At 39.0% G+C, this 18887-nt stretch overlaps 1 protein-coding gene across 2 annotated transcripts in view; it reads right to left on the bottom strand.

The window, feature by feature from the left end:
- PIGN (phosphatidylinositol glycan anchor biosynthesis class N) overlaps positions 1 to 13381 on the bottom strand; it is a 91824-nt gene extending 78443 nt beyond the window's left edge. For both annotated transcript variants that reach the window (XR_011337150.1, XM_069853538.1), the window contains exons 1-4: positions 13122 to 13381; positions 9028 to 9149; positions 7882 to 7980; positions 3280 to 3386 (exon numbers count right to left, since the gene is read on the bottom strand). Coding sequence is in view for 1 of the 2 variants with exons in the window: in XM_069853538.1 (XP_069709639.1) it covers positions 3280 to 3386; positions 7882 to 7980; positions 9028 to 9149; positions 13122 to 13348 (555 nt within the window). In the remaining variant the exon portion in view is untranslated. The remainder of the gene's footprint in view (positions 1 to 3279; positions 3387 to 7881; positions 7981 to 9027; positions 9150 to 13121) is intronic.
- Between the last annotated feature and the right edge of the window lie 5506 nt (positions 13382 to 18887).

The following is an 18887-nucleotide window of genomic DNA, read 5'->3' on the forward strand; positions in this document are numbered from 1 at the left end:
AATTCCAGAGTCTTAATCCAGCTGCAGATGAAAAAAGGTCTACTATTCACTTAATTTTCTTTGTCCCAAGAAAGGGCTAGGGTCAGCTTGTACCACGAGCAGACACGACAGGAACTACCAAGGATCCTGTAATTTTTCCTCCACTCAGCAATCTGCTTCTAATCCACACAAATAAAAACCAGTCAGAGTCTCACATCTCACCAACTAACTTATCTCTAGTTAGCGCTTCTTAAGAGAACAAGCAATTTCACAATGCCAGAGCAAGTAGCCCAAACATACGTTAGGCATCCTCTATTTTATCCCCATCTTTCCTGGGGAAAAGGAAGCCACAAATGGCCCTCATGATGCCTGGGAACTGCTCACTATACAGTGGAGAGGGAGTAGACCTTAGTGCCTCTTACTTCCTAAAGTGGTAGAAATCCAGGGACAACTTTGCCAAACATAGAATTAAATGATACATCACTAAGTATTCGAGACAAAATTCAAAGGAGAAAAAAAAAAAAAGCAAACCAGAATTTAGATTTTCAGCATTGCTACTCATATATAATTTCACCAGCAAAACTAAGAGTTGTTCAAGTTTATAATAGCAGAGTGACCTCAGTTTAAGTCAGTCTCAAGTCCTGAAGTAATCACTGATGTGCAGTGGAAGAAATTATTAAAGGAATGAGTGTTTCACACCAGTCAATCAAATCCTATCCACTCACAGTATGAAATTTAGATAGGCAAAATAAGTCTTTAAAATAATGGTGCTGGTTTCAAGGAAGAAGTTGTCAGTAATGACACATCTGTCAAGCACATCATTATAGTTTGAAAGAATAATTGCTATTAAGCTTTTTGAAGCCAAAGAAAGATACTACCACCCTTGCATACCTATGCAGTTCCAAAAGTCGCACCCTCCTGTCATTAAGACAAGAGATATTCAAGTGTAATTGACAGCCTAATCTGATTGTATTATTTATACGCCTTACAACATGCAACCTGGCACAAGTGCACATTCAGGGGAAGAATGGCAGTTAGAAAAAACACCTTTGCACCTGCAAACCAGAAAACCACCTGCTTTGAAAATCAGCAAATCATAACAAACTTTTCCACTGTACATCGCTGTTTAAAGCAGACCCACCCTTCACTTCCTAATAGAGATGCTGTTTTGATTTATTTGGTTTTATCTTAGATTTGGTTAGATTTATGATGGTTAGGTAATGTCAATACATACAGACCAGGTATCTTGTGGAAAAAGTTTTACTGAGTCTTGAACTCCATTAACATCATTATGTGATCCAGAAAGTAATTCATGTAATTGCTCCACTGATATAGAGATTTATACACCAATACCCACTATCAGCATTTCTCAATCTAGGACAAGTGAGGTAGTGCGGAATAACATGAACATAGGACTTAATGAATAATCAGAAACTATGTGCCTTAGACTATTAATACTTACAGTGACAGTGTCGTAGAAAACAACAATCATGAACCAGCAGTGACCCCAGTCAGCTGAGCAGAAGACCACATGAACAAGTTATACTGCTCCAGGGCCTAAGCTGCCTCTGTCTCACCCGCACCCCCCTCCTCCCCCCAACAATAACCTTGTCTCCTCTGGCAGTCACAGCATAGCATGCACCATGGCAGATAATCAGGAGCCAGCTACGTGTATCACAATGAGTCACACTGTATAATTACAGTGGGTACAAGCCTAACAAAAAATTAGTGGATAATATTGTCCATTTATGTTTCATAACAAAGAATTACCATTTCTGGTAATGCCATAATACACATTATAAATGCTTTAACTAACCACATTCAAGATGGGTTGGTGAAGGGCTAAACCTGACTGATCAACCTGATTTCCTTCTATGACCAGGTGACACGCCTAGCGGATGAGAGAAAGGCTGTAGGTGTTGTGTACCTGGACTTCAGTAAAGCCTTGATGCTGCCTCCCACAGCATTCAGCTAGAGAAACAGGCAGCTCGTGGCTTAGACAGGTTTACTCTGTACCCAGAGAGTCGTGGTGAATGGAGGTAAATCCAGCTGGCAGCCGGTCACAAGCAGTGTCTCCCACAGCTCAGTGTTTGGGTCAGTCTTGTTTAATATCTTTCTCAATAATCTGGATGAAGGGATTGAGTGCATCCTTGGTATGTTTGCAGATGACACCAAATACAATGGGAGCGTAAATCTGCTCAAGAGCAGGAAGGCTCTGCAGAAGGACCTGGACAGGCTGAATCGATGGGCTAAGGCAAATTGCATGAGATTAAACAAGCCCAAGTGCTGGGTTCTGCCTCTCCACTGTGCCGTTCAGTCACAACAACCTCATGCAATTCTACTGGCTTGGGGAAGAGTGGCTGGAAAGTTGCCTGGCGGAATAGGACCTAGGGATGTTGTTTGACAGCCATCTGAACATGAGCCGGGACTGTGCCCAGGTTGCCAAGAAGGCCAACAGCATCCTGGCTTGTATCAGAAATGGTGTGGCCAGCAGGAGCAGGGAAGTGATTGTCCCCCTGTACTCGGCACTGGTGAGGCAAGACCTCAAATACTGTGTTCAGTTTTGGGCCCCTCACCACAAGAAGGACACCAAGTTGATGGAATGTATCCAAAGGATGGCAACAAAGCTGATGAAGTCTTATGAGCGGCAGCTGAGGAAACTGGAGTTCTTTAGCCTGGAGAAGAGGAAGCTGAGGGGAGACCTTATTGCCCTCCACAACTCCCTGAAAGGAGGTTGTAGCAAGGTGGATGTTGGTCTCTTCTCCCAGGGAACAAGTGATAGGACAAGAGGAAATGGCCTCAAGCTGTGTTAGGGGAGTTTTAGATTGGCTATTAGGAAAACATTTTTTTACTGAAAGAGTGGTGAAGCACTGGAACAGGCTGCCCAGGGAAGTGGTGGAGTCATCACATCCCTGGAGGTGTTCAAAAAGTCTGTGGTTTAGCAGGCATGGAGGTGTTGGGCTGACAGTTGGACTGGATGATCTTAGAGGCCTATTCCAGCCTCAAAGTTTCTATGATTTTAAGGGGTTTGTAGTACTCTCAGATGGGTTTCAGATTATATGCAAGTTTAAGACAAAGAAAAGCCTTTTATTAGTGTTAGGGTTTTTTTATTACAATTGAATCACAAATACTTCCTCTAAGCTTCCATTATACTAGTCATGAAAAACAATTCAAGCAATTTTTACTTATTAATCCAATTGACAGGTCTTGCAAAAATTTCTCGTTTTCTAACTCTATAATAAATGTAACATGCAGCTGTACTTTTTATACATAGATAGCATAAAAAGATTCTCTGCCCACCTTAACATGATCGAAAACCCACGTGTCAAGCTTGGCTGCATCTTCTGCCCCAAAGTCTTCACTTTCTGCTGAGTAACAAAATGTATAGACATGATCCCCAGTAGCACCTGCAAAACCAATACATTATAGATAGAATAGGAGGCAGAAGAGTTTTCTTCCTTTTCTCATAGTCAAAAATACATGAATAATAATGCACAGGAGTTGAAACCTACCAAGAATGACAACCCTGAGAGAAGTTAAAGAAGTTCTCTCCTTATTTTAAATCTTCCTATAATTTATGCTTTTTTGAAGCCTGGATACCATTTTAACTCCTTAGCTTATCAGCACCTCAGAGGAATAAGGGGCAATGTTATCCAGTGTGCTCAGGTGAGGAAATACAGTATGGAAAAGCAGACAGGAGGAGAGTAAGTCCCAGTTAAAGTAAACTGAACAGAATTTAGTTTTGAAACAAGGAATTTTACTGAGAAACTTCTACTAGAGGAAGCTATGCATTAAGAACCTTGTTCGAACACAACTTGTTTTGGAGGCTAGTGTTTAAGAAAATGTACTTAGCTTTTGGCTGTTGAACTGAATCATACAAGACAATACCCTATCAATGACGCCTTTACACATGAAAAAATCCCGTATCATTTATAAAGAAGGCAGTGGAAGGGATATAACTTAGATATAACTCTACACCACTTCTGAGGCAACGCACAATCAAAAGCCAAGTGGAAAACTTTAGAAAGACAATATTCAAAGTCTGCATCTTTAAAACATAGATTCAAAGTACAGAAGGGCAAACCACTGGACTATGTTCAGGCATAAAGTAAAACATGAGGCCCATTGCTGAGAAAACACAGCATCTGGACAAGACAATTTTATTCTGTACTGACTTTCAAGAGATGAAAGCAGAGGAGAGGGGGGCAATGAAGACCTAGAAGAATAAACTTTTGAAGCCCTAGAAAGATCTGAAATTAGGTAGGATTTAATGAAATAATTCAGTTGGTGGCTGAGTTATTACAGCTCGGGGATGCTATTTCTACTGTGACTACATAAATTCCCAGAGCTGAAAATGTTCTGCAATCAGTTGAGGGCCAGAGAGAATATAACTGAATTGCCGGATGTCACAATTATATAATACAGCTTTGTAAGCTTCCAGGCTTGTGAATGGACTAACATTTCAGTATAAGGGAGCTGTATAACCAAGATTATATCCAAACCCACACAAAGGATGCAGGTATTTCAGGCCAGGAAGATCAAAGCTGGCACAGATTTTCTAGTACAGCTCCCCTTGCCCCCCAGGAGATGTTACTTCTACTTATAACCCAGAACACTTGCTGCAGTTTTCACAGTCTGAAAGAAAAAGAAGAAAATACTCTGTCATTAAAAAGTGAATTCAGGAGTTCTAATCAATGGAGAAATGAGTTCAAAGGAAGAAATAAGCCCTGGTCATCACTGTCAGTATGACTGATGATCTAAGAGGGTAGAGTTCTGTCCTGTTTTTCTGCAGGGTCACAGGAAACCCGAGATCTGTCTTTGCAAGGTGCCACACCAAACAAACCAAATGAAAGCATATAGTTTGCAGACTTGCCAAAAGAATACATCTATTATTTAACCACTTCCAATTTGTACCACAGCAAAAAACTCAAACACTCAACTCTGCATTGCTATGAAGAGAAACAGTGGCAAAATAAAGACAAAGGAAAAGGAAAGTTTTGGAGTGCCTGCATAACTTCTAAAATAATTAACCCTACTGTACAAAACCTTACAAAATATTATTTTATTTCTGTTGTTTGAAATATGGCAGGCAACAGTATGCCAAATACTTCAAGTCTGGGGACAAGGAAGCAAAAAAAGGATAGAGAAGCAGAATGAAGCCAGGAATGAAAACGGCTTTTAGAAGCGAGCACAGCACTCTAGTGGGTTTGATGCTGCTAGTACACTAAGAGAAATACCTGCAGGTGCCAGAAACTCCCATACCAGATACCACCTACTCCTATTTGCAGACTTGTCTGGCACATCATCTCACTCCCAGCATCAATATTCAAATATGATAACATGATCAGGGATCATGTTATCACCCTCTTACAATAAGATTCACATCCTGCAGAAAACGAAGACCTCGCTTCGCTAATGGGGCAGGTCCTATGTCTGAGAAAACTTTTATGGGTCAGAGCCCAGACCAGAAGGAGACTTTTGCTAGCAAATTTTGCAGGCATTAAAGAGGGAAAAAATAATGAAAGCACAAGGACAGTCTCCCTCAGTGTCAGCACTGAGCCAACAGAGCACGGGCATCAGAGATCTGTCAAACACAGCCACGTAAGAAACATGAGAAACTCTACATTTTAATTGGTGCATTGTAGGAACAACAAACTAGAAGTGGAGACTGAGTGGTCTGTCTGTCCAGAATAACCCTGACAAAGGTTTGTCCTGGTTGTCCCCATTTTCTTGATGACACTCTCCTTCATACGCACTGTTCAAGTCAAACCTCAAATTCTCGCAAGTCTATAAGAAAATGTCAAAATTTTCAAGAGCATTCTCAAAATAACATGGGCATTTTCAAAGTACATTATTTTCACATAATTTCAAGCTCACAATATAAAAATACAATAGAAAACAAGGTTAAAATTAGTACACAGAATTTGTGCAGCATATGAAAGTCTAACTATTAGGAACTAACACCTTTTAATCCTGCTTAAGATGTAAGTAAATTGCAAACTAGTCCGAAAGGTACTTCAGAAATTTTCTCAGAATAAAGCACTAATCACATAGTCATTGAGACTTTAACAAATTCAGATTTCATGCATATCTATTTTGATATTAAAAGAGATCTGTGAGCATTTAATTTATCTTCTCTTTAGAATCCTCAACCATTTCATTGAAATATTTATTTTATGACAGGAAAAGGACCTAAAGAACATAGACAATAAAAGGAAACAACGGGTTTTTCTCTCCTTCCCAAAACCCAGCAGGTATTATTTACCCTTCATATATCATCTAATAAAAGTGGTGAAACAGTTAATAAAATTCTGAACATTTTAGCATGATAAAATTCACACAAGAAGAGTCCTGTGGCCTCACTAATCTTCATCACAGAAAGAGACAGAAATCAAGCTATGTTTCCCTACCTCCTTTTTGAAGCTTTTTTGTAAAAGTAAAGAACAAACTCTTGATTCCATTCCCTTCTGTATTATAAAAACTACATAAAATTTCCAAACTCCTCTTTGGAAGAAGAGTAAATACCTTTTTCCTACTAAAATAAGTTACTCTGCCTTTCTGTCATGAGAATCTCTGATTCATTTTCCCATACAGCATCTACTTTTCTGATACAGTGCTGCACTAAACCTTTATCAATGTTGGGAAAGCACCATTGTTGATGCCACTCAGAACAAGCCATATTGAGCAACACGGCATTAATATGGTATTACTCTCGCACATCCCTCCAGATAACATTAAAGCTGCTTCCAAGTCCTCTCTTTATCTTCATACTCAAAAAAAACCCTAGAAATAAAGGCCTCCAGAAAATTTTTTAATTCCACAAATGTTTTCCCAAGAATATATCTCAAAAAATGCAAATAATATGTGCAAGGGCACCGTACCACCCTTCCCCTCTCCTCAGCCACCATCACAATATTCCCAAATACAAGCTGTAATCTGAGGTCATGGGAAATCAGGAGATATTTTTACAGCTTAAGACAAATTTATGAGGATCAAGCAAACAACAGTAAAGATGCATGTGTCAAATATCAGGACGAGAGGGGGAAGAGACTAGAGTTCAGAAAAAGTTCAAGAATCATCATGAGAAATACAATGTACACTTTTTCTAAATCAATATTAAATTCCACTCCTATCCTTCCTATCACATTTGTCTGATTTGTCAATGCCAATACTCAGAACAGAAGAACAGCATATGCCTCTAGCTTGTCCCCTTTTCACTTCAGTCTGTTTTACTCTGAGAGGATGCATAAGACCTCATTCCTCCAAGAACAAAATAAAATTAAACTTGGAGACCCTTTAAAAGATCAAAGTGTTGCTCAGCTATCTCTGCATGCTGAAAGACCTTGCACTAGGCTGACAAGACTTTAACTCACTGCACTTCATGGGGACTTGAGCTTCAGGAATGGTACCAAGCAGTTTCTACTTACATACAGGTTTTCCCTTTACCCATTACTGTTCTGAAGGTGAAGCAGGATAACCCATAGTACGCTACTTCTCCACTTCAGACACTCAAAAAGCATGACTGCAGTTCTACTACCCAACTCACTGGGAGATGCATGCAGAGGAAACACAAAAAAACACAGCTGCAAGCTTGCAAACAAGAGCTTTGAATCTTAACCAAAGAAAAAATACTAGGTTCTTCTAATTAAGGGTGTGATTTGTTCAGTATGCTGATAGAATTAAGTAAGGCCTATTTAAATAGATGAAAAATAAATAGGGATACCCTCTTTAAAAGCTTGCTTCTATTTCTCCACCCAGTCTTGAATTCACAAACTGGAAATCAGGTATACGCAAATACACAAACTGGAAATACTTTTCACCACCATCTCTAACTTTAAAATTGTTTCTATAGTTTATTACCTGAAAACAATATGTAAAAGATTCACAAAATTTAAACCTCACCTTTAGCAAACATTGGCAAAATATCTGGGCTTCCCCAGCTCCAAGTATATTTACTCTCATTGAAAACAGAGTCAAATTCCACTGGATTCTCCTTCCATCCTGTTAAAAATAATAATACTTGGATTTAAATAGGTTTACCAGAAGATCTCATTGACAATAAAGATTGATAGTCAGAGCAAAATATTATTTTTAATCTTTCCCTCATACAACTTCACAACAAACTCTACTTCGCGAGTCTCGGTTTTACTTCCATTTCAGCCTCTAGTTGCAGTGAATCCCCCATTAAGAAGTGAGCTGAAAGCCTAAACCAATCTCATTATGCAAGGATTCAAACAGACAAAACACACAGCTACTTCACCTTCAAAACAGCTAAAATTTTCCCTAATTCTAAATCACCTGTTATTGAAACTCAGCTTTTGGCATTTTAAGCAATAAATTACACGCTCACGTATCATATTTCCAGTAGTCACATTTCACCTCAATAAAACCTTCAAGATCTTGTGTTTCCATGACAAGGCAGCTGACAGAAATTTAAAGAAATGCTCTTAATGGCTATTCCTGACAATTCTGCATTTGTAGCATGTCAGAAGGAAGAACTTTTCAATTACAAACATGGACAAGACCAAGTAATTCCTTTTACCTCCCCTGTCCAAAACAAATGCAAAACATTTTTAAGTGTTGAGGCTTAGAAGCCTGGAGGAAGGCAAAGGACCACACAAAAGATGAAGTCAATAATATGACAGCTTTTCCACATTATTAACACGAAACATGCAGTAACAACTAGCTCTGGACAAGACACATAGTTGGTGTTTTGCTTTATTTTACTACCGATACTCCAAGCGAACCTAGGAATGGTTCAGTTAAGACACCACAATATCTACCTAGCCATCTACCATTACATCCCAAATGATAAATAAAAACTGTGTTACATGCAGAGGACACCCCATAAGACATTTCTGCTTCTAGACTCAGGGTGCTAAAGTTCACCATGTTACAAAACATTAACATCCAAAATTATTCTTTTCCATATAATCTTGGTAAACAAACCACTAGGCAGGTATTTAGCTATAATCATCTAGAAGCCCAGTTCATCACTGAAACACCTTATTTTGGAGGACAGTGTTCAAAGCTCTAGGATCAACATACCTTTAGCAACTGCACTGACATCTTCATAAAATCCAGCTATAAGCGCAACGTGCCCTGGCCTGGATTCTGTTGGGACCCGGGTGTGAGAGACTCCCCAGCTGCCATTATTCTCTAGAACACCCCTGAAAACAGAATACAAGGCAGTTAATGGTTAAAAGTAAAAAAAAAAAAAATAAATACAAAAAAAATTAATTGCAGATAAATAGTGTCAGGTAGATGTGAGGCAAGAAATGCAAAAAAATCCCAGACTAAAACAGATTTTCACTACTGTCTGTTGTGCAGCAAAACAAGCAGAACACTAACCTGCAAGTAGTTCTATATTATAACATGGCATAGAGAACATTACTATTGTGGCCCAACAGCACTGCAAACAGTGCTTCACAGGTGTTCTAACATACTCAGAATTAACATACTATGCTTTTCTGCTGCTTTCTGCTACAGCTTACTTTTTCCCCCTTTAACATATTGTTGCCTGGTGTCACTTTTCTTTGTTCCTTCCACTTAGCTTTTATCTAGTTCAATCTTCTCTTACTCATTAAATAATTAGTTCTTGTGACCATGTCTGCTTTTCTTGGTGGTGAATATTAGAAGACAGCATCAAGAGAATAAAAAAACCACGTAAATCTAAGGTGCAAATCACTTCAGAAACATGGAGAAAATTTAAGTAAACCTTGTATCTTTTGCAATTCCACCAAAGTGAAGGAAAATACCTTCTCACCACATATACAGAAATACATAAATTGTCTAGGGATTATGCACATGCAATACATAAAAAGCAAAGAAAATAGAGGACAAAGCCTCACAAAATAATTGTCTGCTGAAGACAAGAAACAGCTGAAGCCTGTTGGAGAGCAACCAGTGAGCATTACTATATGATGTTTTTTTGTCTCCATCTTCTGGGAGAAGAGAAAAATTCACTGCCTGCTGCTAGAGAAAAGGGTTGAAAACAAAAAAACAAACCTCACCAGGACATACCGTACACTAATGTTTAGGAAAAAAAGCAGTAGAATTTTCTGAACAAATTCAAAGTAGTTTTTAAGAGACAAATCTACTGTGAAATTACCTTTTTGTTGCTCATGATATAAGCTACAAAATTTGCTATATTTTTATTGGATGTGTTTTAGACCAAGTAGATTCTAAGTTCATGCTTTGTAACTCTAGTTTTAATGGAGATTTTATACAACTATTAATTACAAGATCTGCACACTCAGCTCTAAACATATTTCTCACTATTGAAGTAAGAATCAAACCACAAACAAAAATTTCAGGTTTCTCTTTAAGCTTGCAGGATTTCTAGTTTGCTTGTTGGGTTTTTTAAATTAATTTTAGATGTCCCATTCTCAGGCCAAATTGAAAGTTAACAGGACTATTTGTAACAGCCCAAATACTACAGTGAAAAATGTAAAAGGTAACATAGTACTCTGACATGATACTCCTAGCTCTCATCTCAGCTAGGTTTTAAGGTAAGTTGTATTGAAAAAAAGTACTAATTTGTAAAAAGGATCTAGGTGTTAAAGTGGTTTCTGGTTTCTCATTGGAGACTCATTTAAATGCATTGCACTAGCATTAGTGGAATACCTGAGACAAAACAAACATTTTTGGCCCACCTCACACTTCACTGTCACAATAAGTAGGAAATTGTTCTAATTAGAATTTGATTTTTATGAATTGGGAAGTAATTCTTTACCTTTGCTTTTGTGGGGCTGTAGCACAGGTTCTGAAGTCAACAATAACACACACCAGGCAAAAAAAAATTATAGCTAGGTATTGTCATTTACCTGTTCAAAATTAATTTAGCTATTTTGAAATATTGAAAAGCCTTTCACTCTAAAGGACCATTTAAAAAACTGACTTCCTTGGCAGCAGAAACATTAGCTACCCATAATAACAACAATGAATATAAATATGATACAGTAACACAGCTAAAACATGACAGGCAAGGAAGAAAACATCTTCCCCAAAATCCCCACCCACTACCACAGCAACTCAGACTGCCTACCATCCCTCACAGCTATTGCAACACTGCTGAAAAACAGATTCTTCAAGAATATTTATAACAGAAAAGACTAGGCACTTGGCATATATCTGCTAGCAATATGCTCCAGACCTAATGGCCATTTAGTATGAACTTTATGCACCTACTAAAACTTTGCTTCTGTTTATAGCATGCTGCTGCAAGAATGGCTCATGCTCATTTAAAGACAATCTTTCCTCATTAACAACAGAGTGGTTCCCGAAGTGCTCCACCTGGATGAGACAAGTAATACGGCACTACCATAAAGTGGGTAAGGAACTGAACACTTGGCACTTAGGACTGAATGTGCAAAGAAGTTAACTTTCTATTAAATTGCATATATTAATACTTTGGGCTAATATTATTGAAAAACAAAATCTGAGGCAGCAATAGCTTGGCAGATAAGAAAAGGAAACACTTCCAGCAACCAACACCTGACTTTGTTGGCCTGTTTCCAATGTTAATTTACAGGAGTTGTGTAGCTCACAGGTTCAGTAACAAAACATTGACACTCTTGCTTTTAAGTTGTAACAGAGCTGAAGAGACACCCTTGACTGCTTAGCAATACACACTTTCCAGAAGGCACAACACACCACGTTTTTTCTTTTCAGCCCCTTTCGCATACACATGCTCACGCACCTACATATTTATAAGCAGAATAAGAGGCAATGAGAGAAGTACAGATAGCACTTCAAACCTCTACCGGTATTTCATTCCACGCAGTGGCCTATAAGCATCTTCGCTTGTTACAAGGCAGTTCTTCCCTTCCATTCACCTACATACTTTCAGTGCAGGTGACAACGTTTTACTTCTACAATTTTGAAACAGAAAGTCTGTAACTCCACAAACAAGGTAAAGCAGAGACAGCAAAAGTGCAAAATTCCCAACACTGGACAAGCTAATATATGGTTTAACTTTTTATTCCTGGATAGGTGTGAGAATGCTGAATGGCTGAAACTGAAAAATTGAAACCAATTAATGGCAAAAATATCCATTGTAATTCTTTCCTGTTCACCACTGCTCCTAGTGACGGGGCCATTATGGCATTCACATCTTGTTGATGCTGCAAAAGACCAGAAACTGTTCTGCAGGATCTGTTAAGTCCACAGCTTAAAGACATGTGGAAAACTCCACTGATACGGCAGACACCACCTTACAAAAAAAAAAAACCACTACCAACATCAGATGCAGGTACAAGTAATCCCATATAAGCTAGCAAGTGCTGCAGCAACAGCTCCTAGGATTTCTGTAGCAGATTGCAAATGCCCCAATAGATTCAAATGACTGATATTGTGGTTTGCTCTGATATTCAAGCTAGACCAGTGCTAATACACAAAAGTAGTCTTGCTAAATAACTGCCTACTACTTTTAGTCTGAGAAATTATTTGTATTATCATCAAATAATTTTCTTGATATAAGGAAAAAGGAAAGGTTGGTGAAAATTACCTTTAGGCTCTCGAAGATATATTTTTTAAGACTTTTTTGGTAGGATTAGTTTTTCACAATCTTAAACCAAATAATGCCATTAAGCAATCAGACACATACTAGAGAGCACAAGGAAGGCAGCAGGGTCACACAGGCAGGAAGGGTGGAACAAATAAGAAGTGGCAGCCTGCTGTTAGATCCATTCAGACCGCCTCTTTTGATCACCCCTTAAAAAGCCTCATCAGTAGTCTAGAAGACAAGCACATTAATGAACTACTACTCCTAAACTGAACGTCCAGGAAACAGTTTAAATTAATGACTGTTAAGCTTCAGAATTGATACTATGCCGATGTGAATGGAGAAAGATCACACTCCCCCCCAGTTACTAGCTAGCTTTAGATTCCAGAGGACAACATTGACTCAATTCAGTCTGTTCATGGCTTAGCAGCTTTACTGACAACAGAGGATATAAAATCAAGTTCACACTTTTGTGCAGTGTTTACACTCCGCAAAACTTGTCACTTGGAAGGCAGAGGGAAGACAGTAACAAGCCGTCACAGTTGCCATCTTTTTTCTTGTTCTCTTTTCAACATTACATACAGCTGCTTCCAGAAGCAAAATCTTCTGGATTAGAAGTGGTTTTAGATGGACATACCGCAAGTAAGGTGCTTGGGTCGTATTGTTGCTGCTCAGTTCATACAGTGAATCTGCCCGCAGACCATCAGCAACGAAGAGCACGAGGCGTTTTGCCGGAGGGGGTAGCAAAGTCTGATGAGGAGTCATACCATGAACCAGGGGAGAGCTGAAGTAGATGTCAAAAATAGAGACCAAAAACACACAATGCACGAGGAGACCAGCGACTATGAAGACTGGTACACCCATGGCAACAGTAGGCTGGCAAGGCACAGTCCAACACTGAGAAGGAGTAAGAAAAATCAAGTTAGGCAGGTGAGACTTAACAGAAGCAATATTTATTTCAATTATTATAGGAGACATAACCACAGTCATTACCCAGATCCGTAAATCAATCTCTACGTTCAATAAGCTTTTTCCCAGAAGTTTTGGTCAAAAGTCACTGCATGGCTAATTGGCCTTTCAGATAGCCATTATGTCTCAGCAACTCATTTCTGGTGTGTTAAGTGGGGCATCAGACAGCATCAAAAGGCCACTGAATCACACCAGTTTGTCTAATATGCAGCCGTTTTTTGTTACCTACGTTGGTGACAGAAGACTTGGACAACACAACGTATCCATGAACTACCCTCTACCGTCTGGCTGCATGACGTCTGTTGAGGTTTGTTCAGGCAAATGCAAGCCAATAACAACTAAGGAAAGCCATCCATTTGCAAACATGCATCCAAAGTTGCTTTTTCTGAGTTTTCTATTAATTCAGGGCTTATTACATTCTGCTGAGAAAGAGAAAACTTCTTTTAAAGAAAGATGCCCTGGTGAGTGCAGAACTGTATTTCCTCTTCTAACACATGTGGCAAAGTGCAACAGCTGAAGGATTATGTTTTATGGATAATGATATTCTCTTTCTGAATGGTTTTCCTGAATCATCACCCTCTAAAGTCAGGTGAGGGATACAAACATGCTCAGTTACAGGTACACTGGCAATGTACGTCTGCCATGTGTACTGAGGAGTTCATACAATGTCTACCGAAGGCAATGCAAATACGTATATTGAGTTAAGTGTGGGATCTGAGCCTGAATGAGGCCTATTTCTGACAAAGTGCTATTAGTGCTGTTCAGGCTGTTAATTTAGTTATTTAAATATTAGCTCATTATCAACCCTAACAAAAGAACACCTCCACTCACCAATTTAGAAACAGATGTTCCTAACAGCCTGGAAGGTTCAGATACTCAATCACCTGGCAAATACACACCTCCCTCTAAAAGAAACTCCTTGTTTCAGAATCTAGTTAGTGCTTTTAAATGACAATACATGTTTATCTTGTTACTTACAGAATGCCAGTAGTCAAGACAATCAACACATGCTAAGACTATTATTCTTATCAAATAAAGAAAAAAGGCTCCACTACCACATAATCTTAACTCTGGGGTTTTAAAAGAAAGAATTATAACGGGCCAGGAAAACCAGAGAAAAAACCCTCACACACTAAGATTTGAAAGGTAATATATACTATTACTTACTAATCCAAAGAAAATTCAGATCCCTGTACAAATGAACCATAACTTCTAATTCCACTGATTTTCCCTACTGAAATACAGATGCAACAACTCCTAACCAGAAACAACAATGCAGTAGTTTCTCATTTTAGAGATCTGAAAAGAAAACCAAGTAACAAGATCAAGATAACTAAATACAACATCTCAAAGAAATACATAGTAGTCACACTTAAGTGATCAAACAAGAACTTTTCATTAATGAGGGAGTCACATGCTTCTATGTTTGCAAGTGATGTTCCCAGAGAGACTCAAAATATTTGTAACTATCCATTTGGGTTTTATTTTTAACTACTTAAGGTTCCTTTAGGAATTCCAATACATCAAACCACAGTCACAGAAACACCATCAAGCTGAATGTCAGGCCTCATTTTATTCAACGTTTTACTTTCCATAGGGATTTTTCTTTTGATGTATTTGTGTTTGATAAGAGAATTCAAACTATTCATGCCTTAAAGTGATGAGACTAAACACCCTAGTAAACAAAGCAGTTACTTCAATCAACTACTTGCTGTTGTATACTATGCTCCCAGTGCTACAATTCTATAGCTTAACAGATGCTTAATTCTTCTAATTCAAGTATTAGTAATCTAATCTGTTTTCAGCACTAGCTATTTCTCTTTGCTTTAACTCTCCCCAGACCCGAACCTCTGCTTGCAGCAAAGAGAGTGCAACCAACACAACTAAAATTTAATGCCGTGTAAAGACTACAATGATCCACAGAAGTAATAATAATTTTAAAAAGAAAAAACTTTATTTTCCACCCACACTTTGGCTACATTACGCTCCCTTATTCATCTGCGCACAATGTATCCAGCTGCTCACCACCATCAGATTATTTCAGTACAGGCAGCTCCCAGTCTACCTGCTTCTGCCACATCTCTTGTAGCCAGCTGCTCCTTCTGACACTAGCTTACCTTACATTGCTCCTTTAATACATGACTTTGTGCCTCATAATTGTGACATAACATTGTGAAGATTACCCTATCCTCAGGCTTACAGATACCTTCCCACAGGCATAAAGTTTTTGGAAAGCTCCTAAGTAAACAACTAACTGCATCTTAGCTGCGTGCCAGAACAGCATCCAGCACCCTTTCCTAATGGCAGTCTTGCTTTTGAACTACTAAGCCACTGGGTGTGGTGTTGCAAATAAGCACTTCTCTGTGTCTAGTGAAGGCTCCAACTCAAAAAACAACATTTTAAAAACAGTCAACAGCAATTCTAGAGAGGCATCAGTGACCTTCTATGCCTTTTTGTCTTGACCGAGTTACAACCAAACTTGGTCACTGCCAGCCCAAAGTATTTAAACTTCATTTAAGACAGTTGATTTGTGTAATACATCATCTTCAAACATGTGAAGTATCATGGAAGAACAATCAACATTTCCATTAATAGGTTTTCAGTGGAAAAGGAAGTTCTTTGTCACTGCCTGTTTCCCTGGGATATCCAAACCATCAAAGCACCCATTCTATACCTGTAGGGGAAACATCCAAGACTAGGCTTTTCTGGACCTTTTACCACAGGTCCATTCCCATCTCACTATCAGCTCCTCTCAACACATGCTATGCAGCTTGGAGCACACCTCTATTTCATCTTAGCCTGCGATACTGGGACATATTTGCCTACTCAAAAGGGTGAAATAAAAGCAAGCAGGCAAACGGATGAAGTCTCTTGTACACATCTTCTTCTGTAACACCTCAGTGAAGCAAGCAGGAGGGAACCAACAATGTGGAGCAATGAGACTGTATCAGAGGAGAAAACTGCACATTAAGTCCTCTCAAAGGAAGACTATGCTCCAGGGGAAGGCTTCTGTCCTTCAATGCAAAGAGAGTTTTCACTCATAATGCAGAAACATTAGTTTGCCTAAAATGCATGGCAACATGGATGAACACTGGCAAGTTCATTTCCAGAAAGCTTCTCCTAGAGACTGAAGACAGCCAGAGGGGTCCTCCTGGCATGCTGCCTGTGACAGACAGTGCAACCACAGACCAGACTCTGCACCACCCCACTGCAGATAACACGGTAACCAAGATAACGCATTCAGTCATTAATATTCACTGAATTACAAAATTACTTATCAGTGACCTGACAAATAAACACATTTGGAAATAGATTCAGATATTAATGAAGTAAAGTATTCCCTGCCAAAGAAACTTGGGTTCACCATGGTCTAGGACAGACAAGGATGGAAGACAGATAAGTGAGAGGTCGAACTGGGCCCATCCTATATGAAATAAAAACAGTTTCTATTCTAAGAAAGGACTTGTCTAAGCGATCTACTGCTGTGCAGAAACAGGTCTTGGCTGAGAGTGGTTCACTTCTTGGTTGAATAGCTACCAGTTGCAACTTCACACAGTTCTTTTAACTAAAAAATCCAGCAAGTCAGAAAATAAGAGAAATCAAAAAGAGCATCAGAAATACCATTCGGAAGTCTCCTTCAGATTTTAGCTACACTCGTAAGAAAAATGATGGCATTTTATCTCTCCTGGAAAGAGCAGTCGTCACTGCTAGAGTCTAGGTTAATAATCACAAGCTCACAAGCCCAGACTACCAGCATTTCACTGTCAATATCATAATTTAATTGTAAACATTTTGATTTCATGTTAGAACAGATATCCTGCAAACTGGGGGACAAACTTCTTCCCAAATTCATAACAGTTTTAGTAGAACAGATATCCTGCAAACTGGGGGACAAACTTCTTCCCAAATTCAAAACAGTTTTAGTCAAAGTCACTTGAACTCACAACTGCAGGTATTTAAGTTTCCTAGACCTAGGATGGGTTACCCATGTTTTATTATGGTGTGGAATAAGATAATTTCGTTCATGAGTTTATCTACTTGATATGAATGGTTGTTGGTTCAAAAGATGCCAAGGCAAGAGGAAAAAAAAAAAGTCATCTTCAAGGAGTCATCCACACCTAGGACCTCACTATTAAAAGCTGATCTACCATGGAAAGTAAACCATCAGAGAAGAAAGTGAAGGAGAAAGAGAGAGGGACCTCTAGAATTTGTGAATGAACCCCCACAGAAGAGAAGCGTTAATGCTAAACAACTTTTGTGCTGTGCAATTGCAGCAACAAGTGTTTGTGGCACTGACAGAAAAAGATCAGTGTCTCTCATTTCAAATATAAACTGGATCCCTCCGAAGATCTCTCCTCCACTGCATTCTTGGATGAAGAGGCATCAATATGGAGAGTTAAAGGTAAAGATCTATCTTGAAACGATCCTCTCCCTTACAAGATCTGGACATGATCTTCACAAGTCAGAGGTGATTTAGGAAAAGACAGATTTGTGGATAAACTTCAGCGTAGATCTCCTGGGACATCTGGGTTTTTTTCTGCCTTTGATAATCTTTACCATTTTACTTTTTTCACCACTCATTTCCAAGAGGAGCAGAATTAACATTTGATCTATATTCTTAAAGATGTAATGCCAAGTATTGGAGACTGCAAGTCCAAGGAGGGAGCCCACTTTGCATTCAACACAGTCTCTACACAGCTGGTGCAGGAACAGCCAGAAATGGACAATAGCCCCTCTAAATTTGAAAATGCACAGGTCTTCACTCATCTGAGTCCTCTGGAATCTAGAGATCTCTTCCACTTCTCTTTTCTCCCCTGCCTTCTGCTTTTGCAACACCATTTGGCAGGGTGGTTCAAAAGCCACGTTTGTACCTGCAGTTACAATGCAGGAACCAGAGGCTGAACTGGATCTCATAGGTGTCCTGACAGGCCTGTCAGTATTAGAAGGAACTGTAAAAGGAAGCATCAGCATCAAATTCCTTGGTGCTCAGTAGCCTTTTGGTGTGTTTTTCTGTCTGGGAAGAGGACAGAGCAGCTAACCCGGTACAATTCAGGTGCTCAGAGATCCCTCACATTTATAGTGACTACTCTCATGCCTTCTAGGCACAGCAAAAGCACAGTTAGTGCTGTGTATGCATCTGCCCTAGGTGGAAATGTGCTATTCTATATACTATTTCTCTGTATCTCACATGAGATACAGAAATGAAACCCAGCTTTTATGGGATACCACAAAAAGGGAAAAAAAAACCCCAAATAACAAAACATAAGAAAAGAGTCCTTTAGTTTTCTGCTCCCTTCCACTCCATTATAGAGGTCAGCAGCAGCAAATTTCTCTGTAGAGCCTGGTGCTTGATGGCTCAAGGCAGAAACCCTGTAAGGCATGCTTAAAGGAAGAAATAACAAGGATAAAAGGAAAAAAAAAAAAGTGGATTAAG

Source organism: Phaenicophaeus curvirostris, chromosome 3 (genome assembly GCF_032191515.1).
Source record: "Phaenicophaeus curvirostris isolate KB17595 chromosome 3, BPBGC_Pcur_1.0, whole genome shotgun sequence".
In the NCBI taxonomy this organism is placed as follows: Eukaryota; Metazoa; Chordata; class Aves; order Cuculiformes; family Cuculidae; genus Phaenicophaeus; species Phaenicophaeus curvirostris.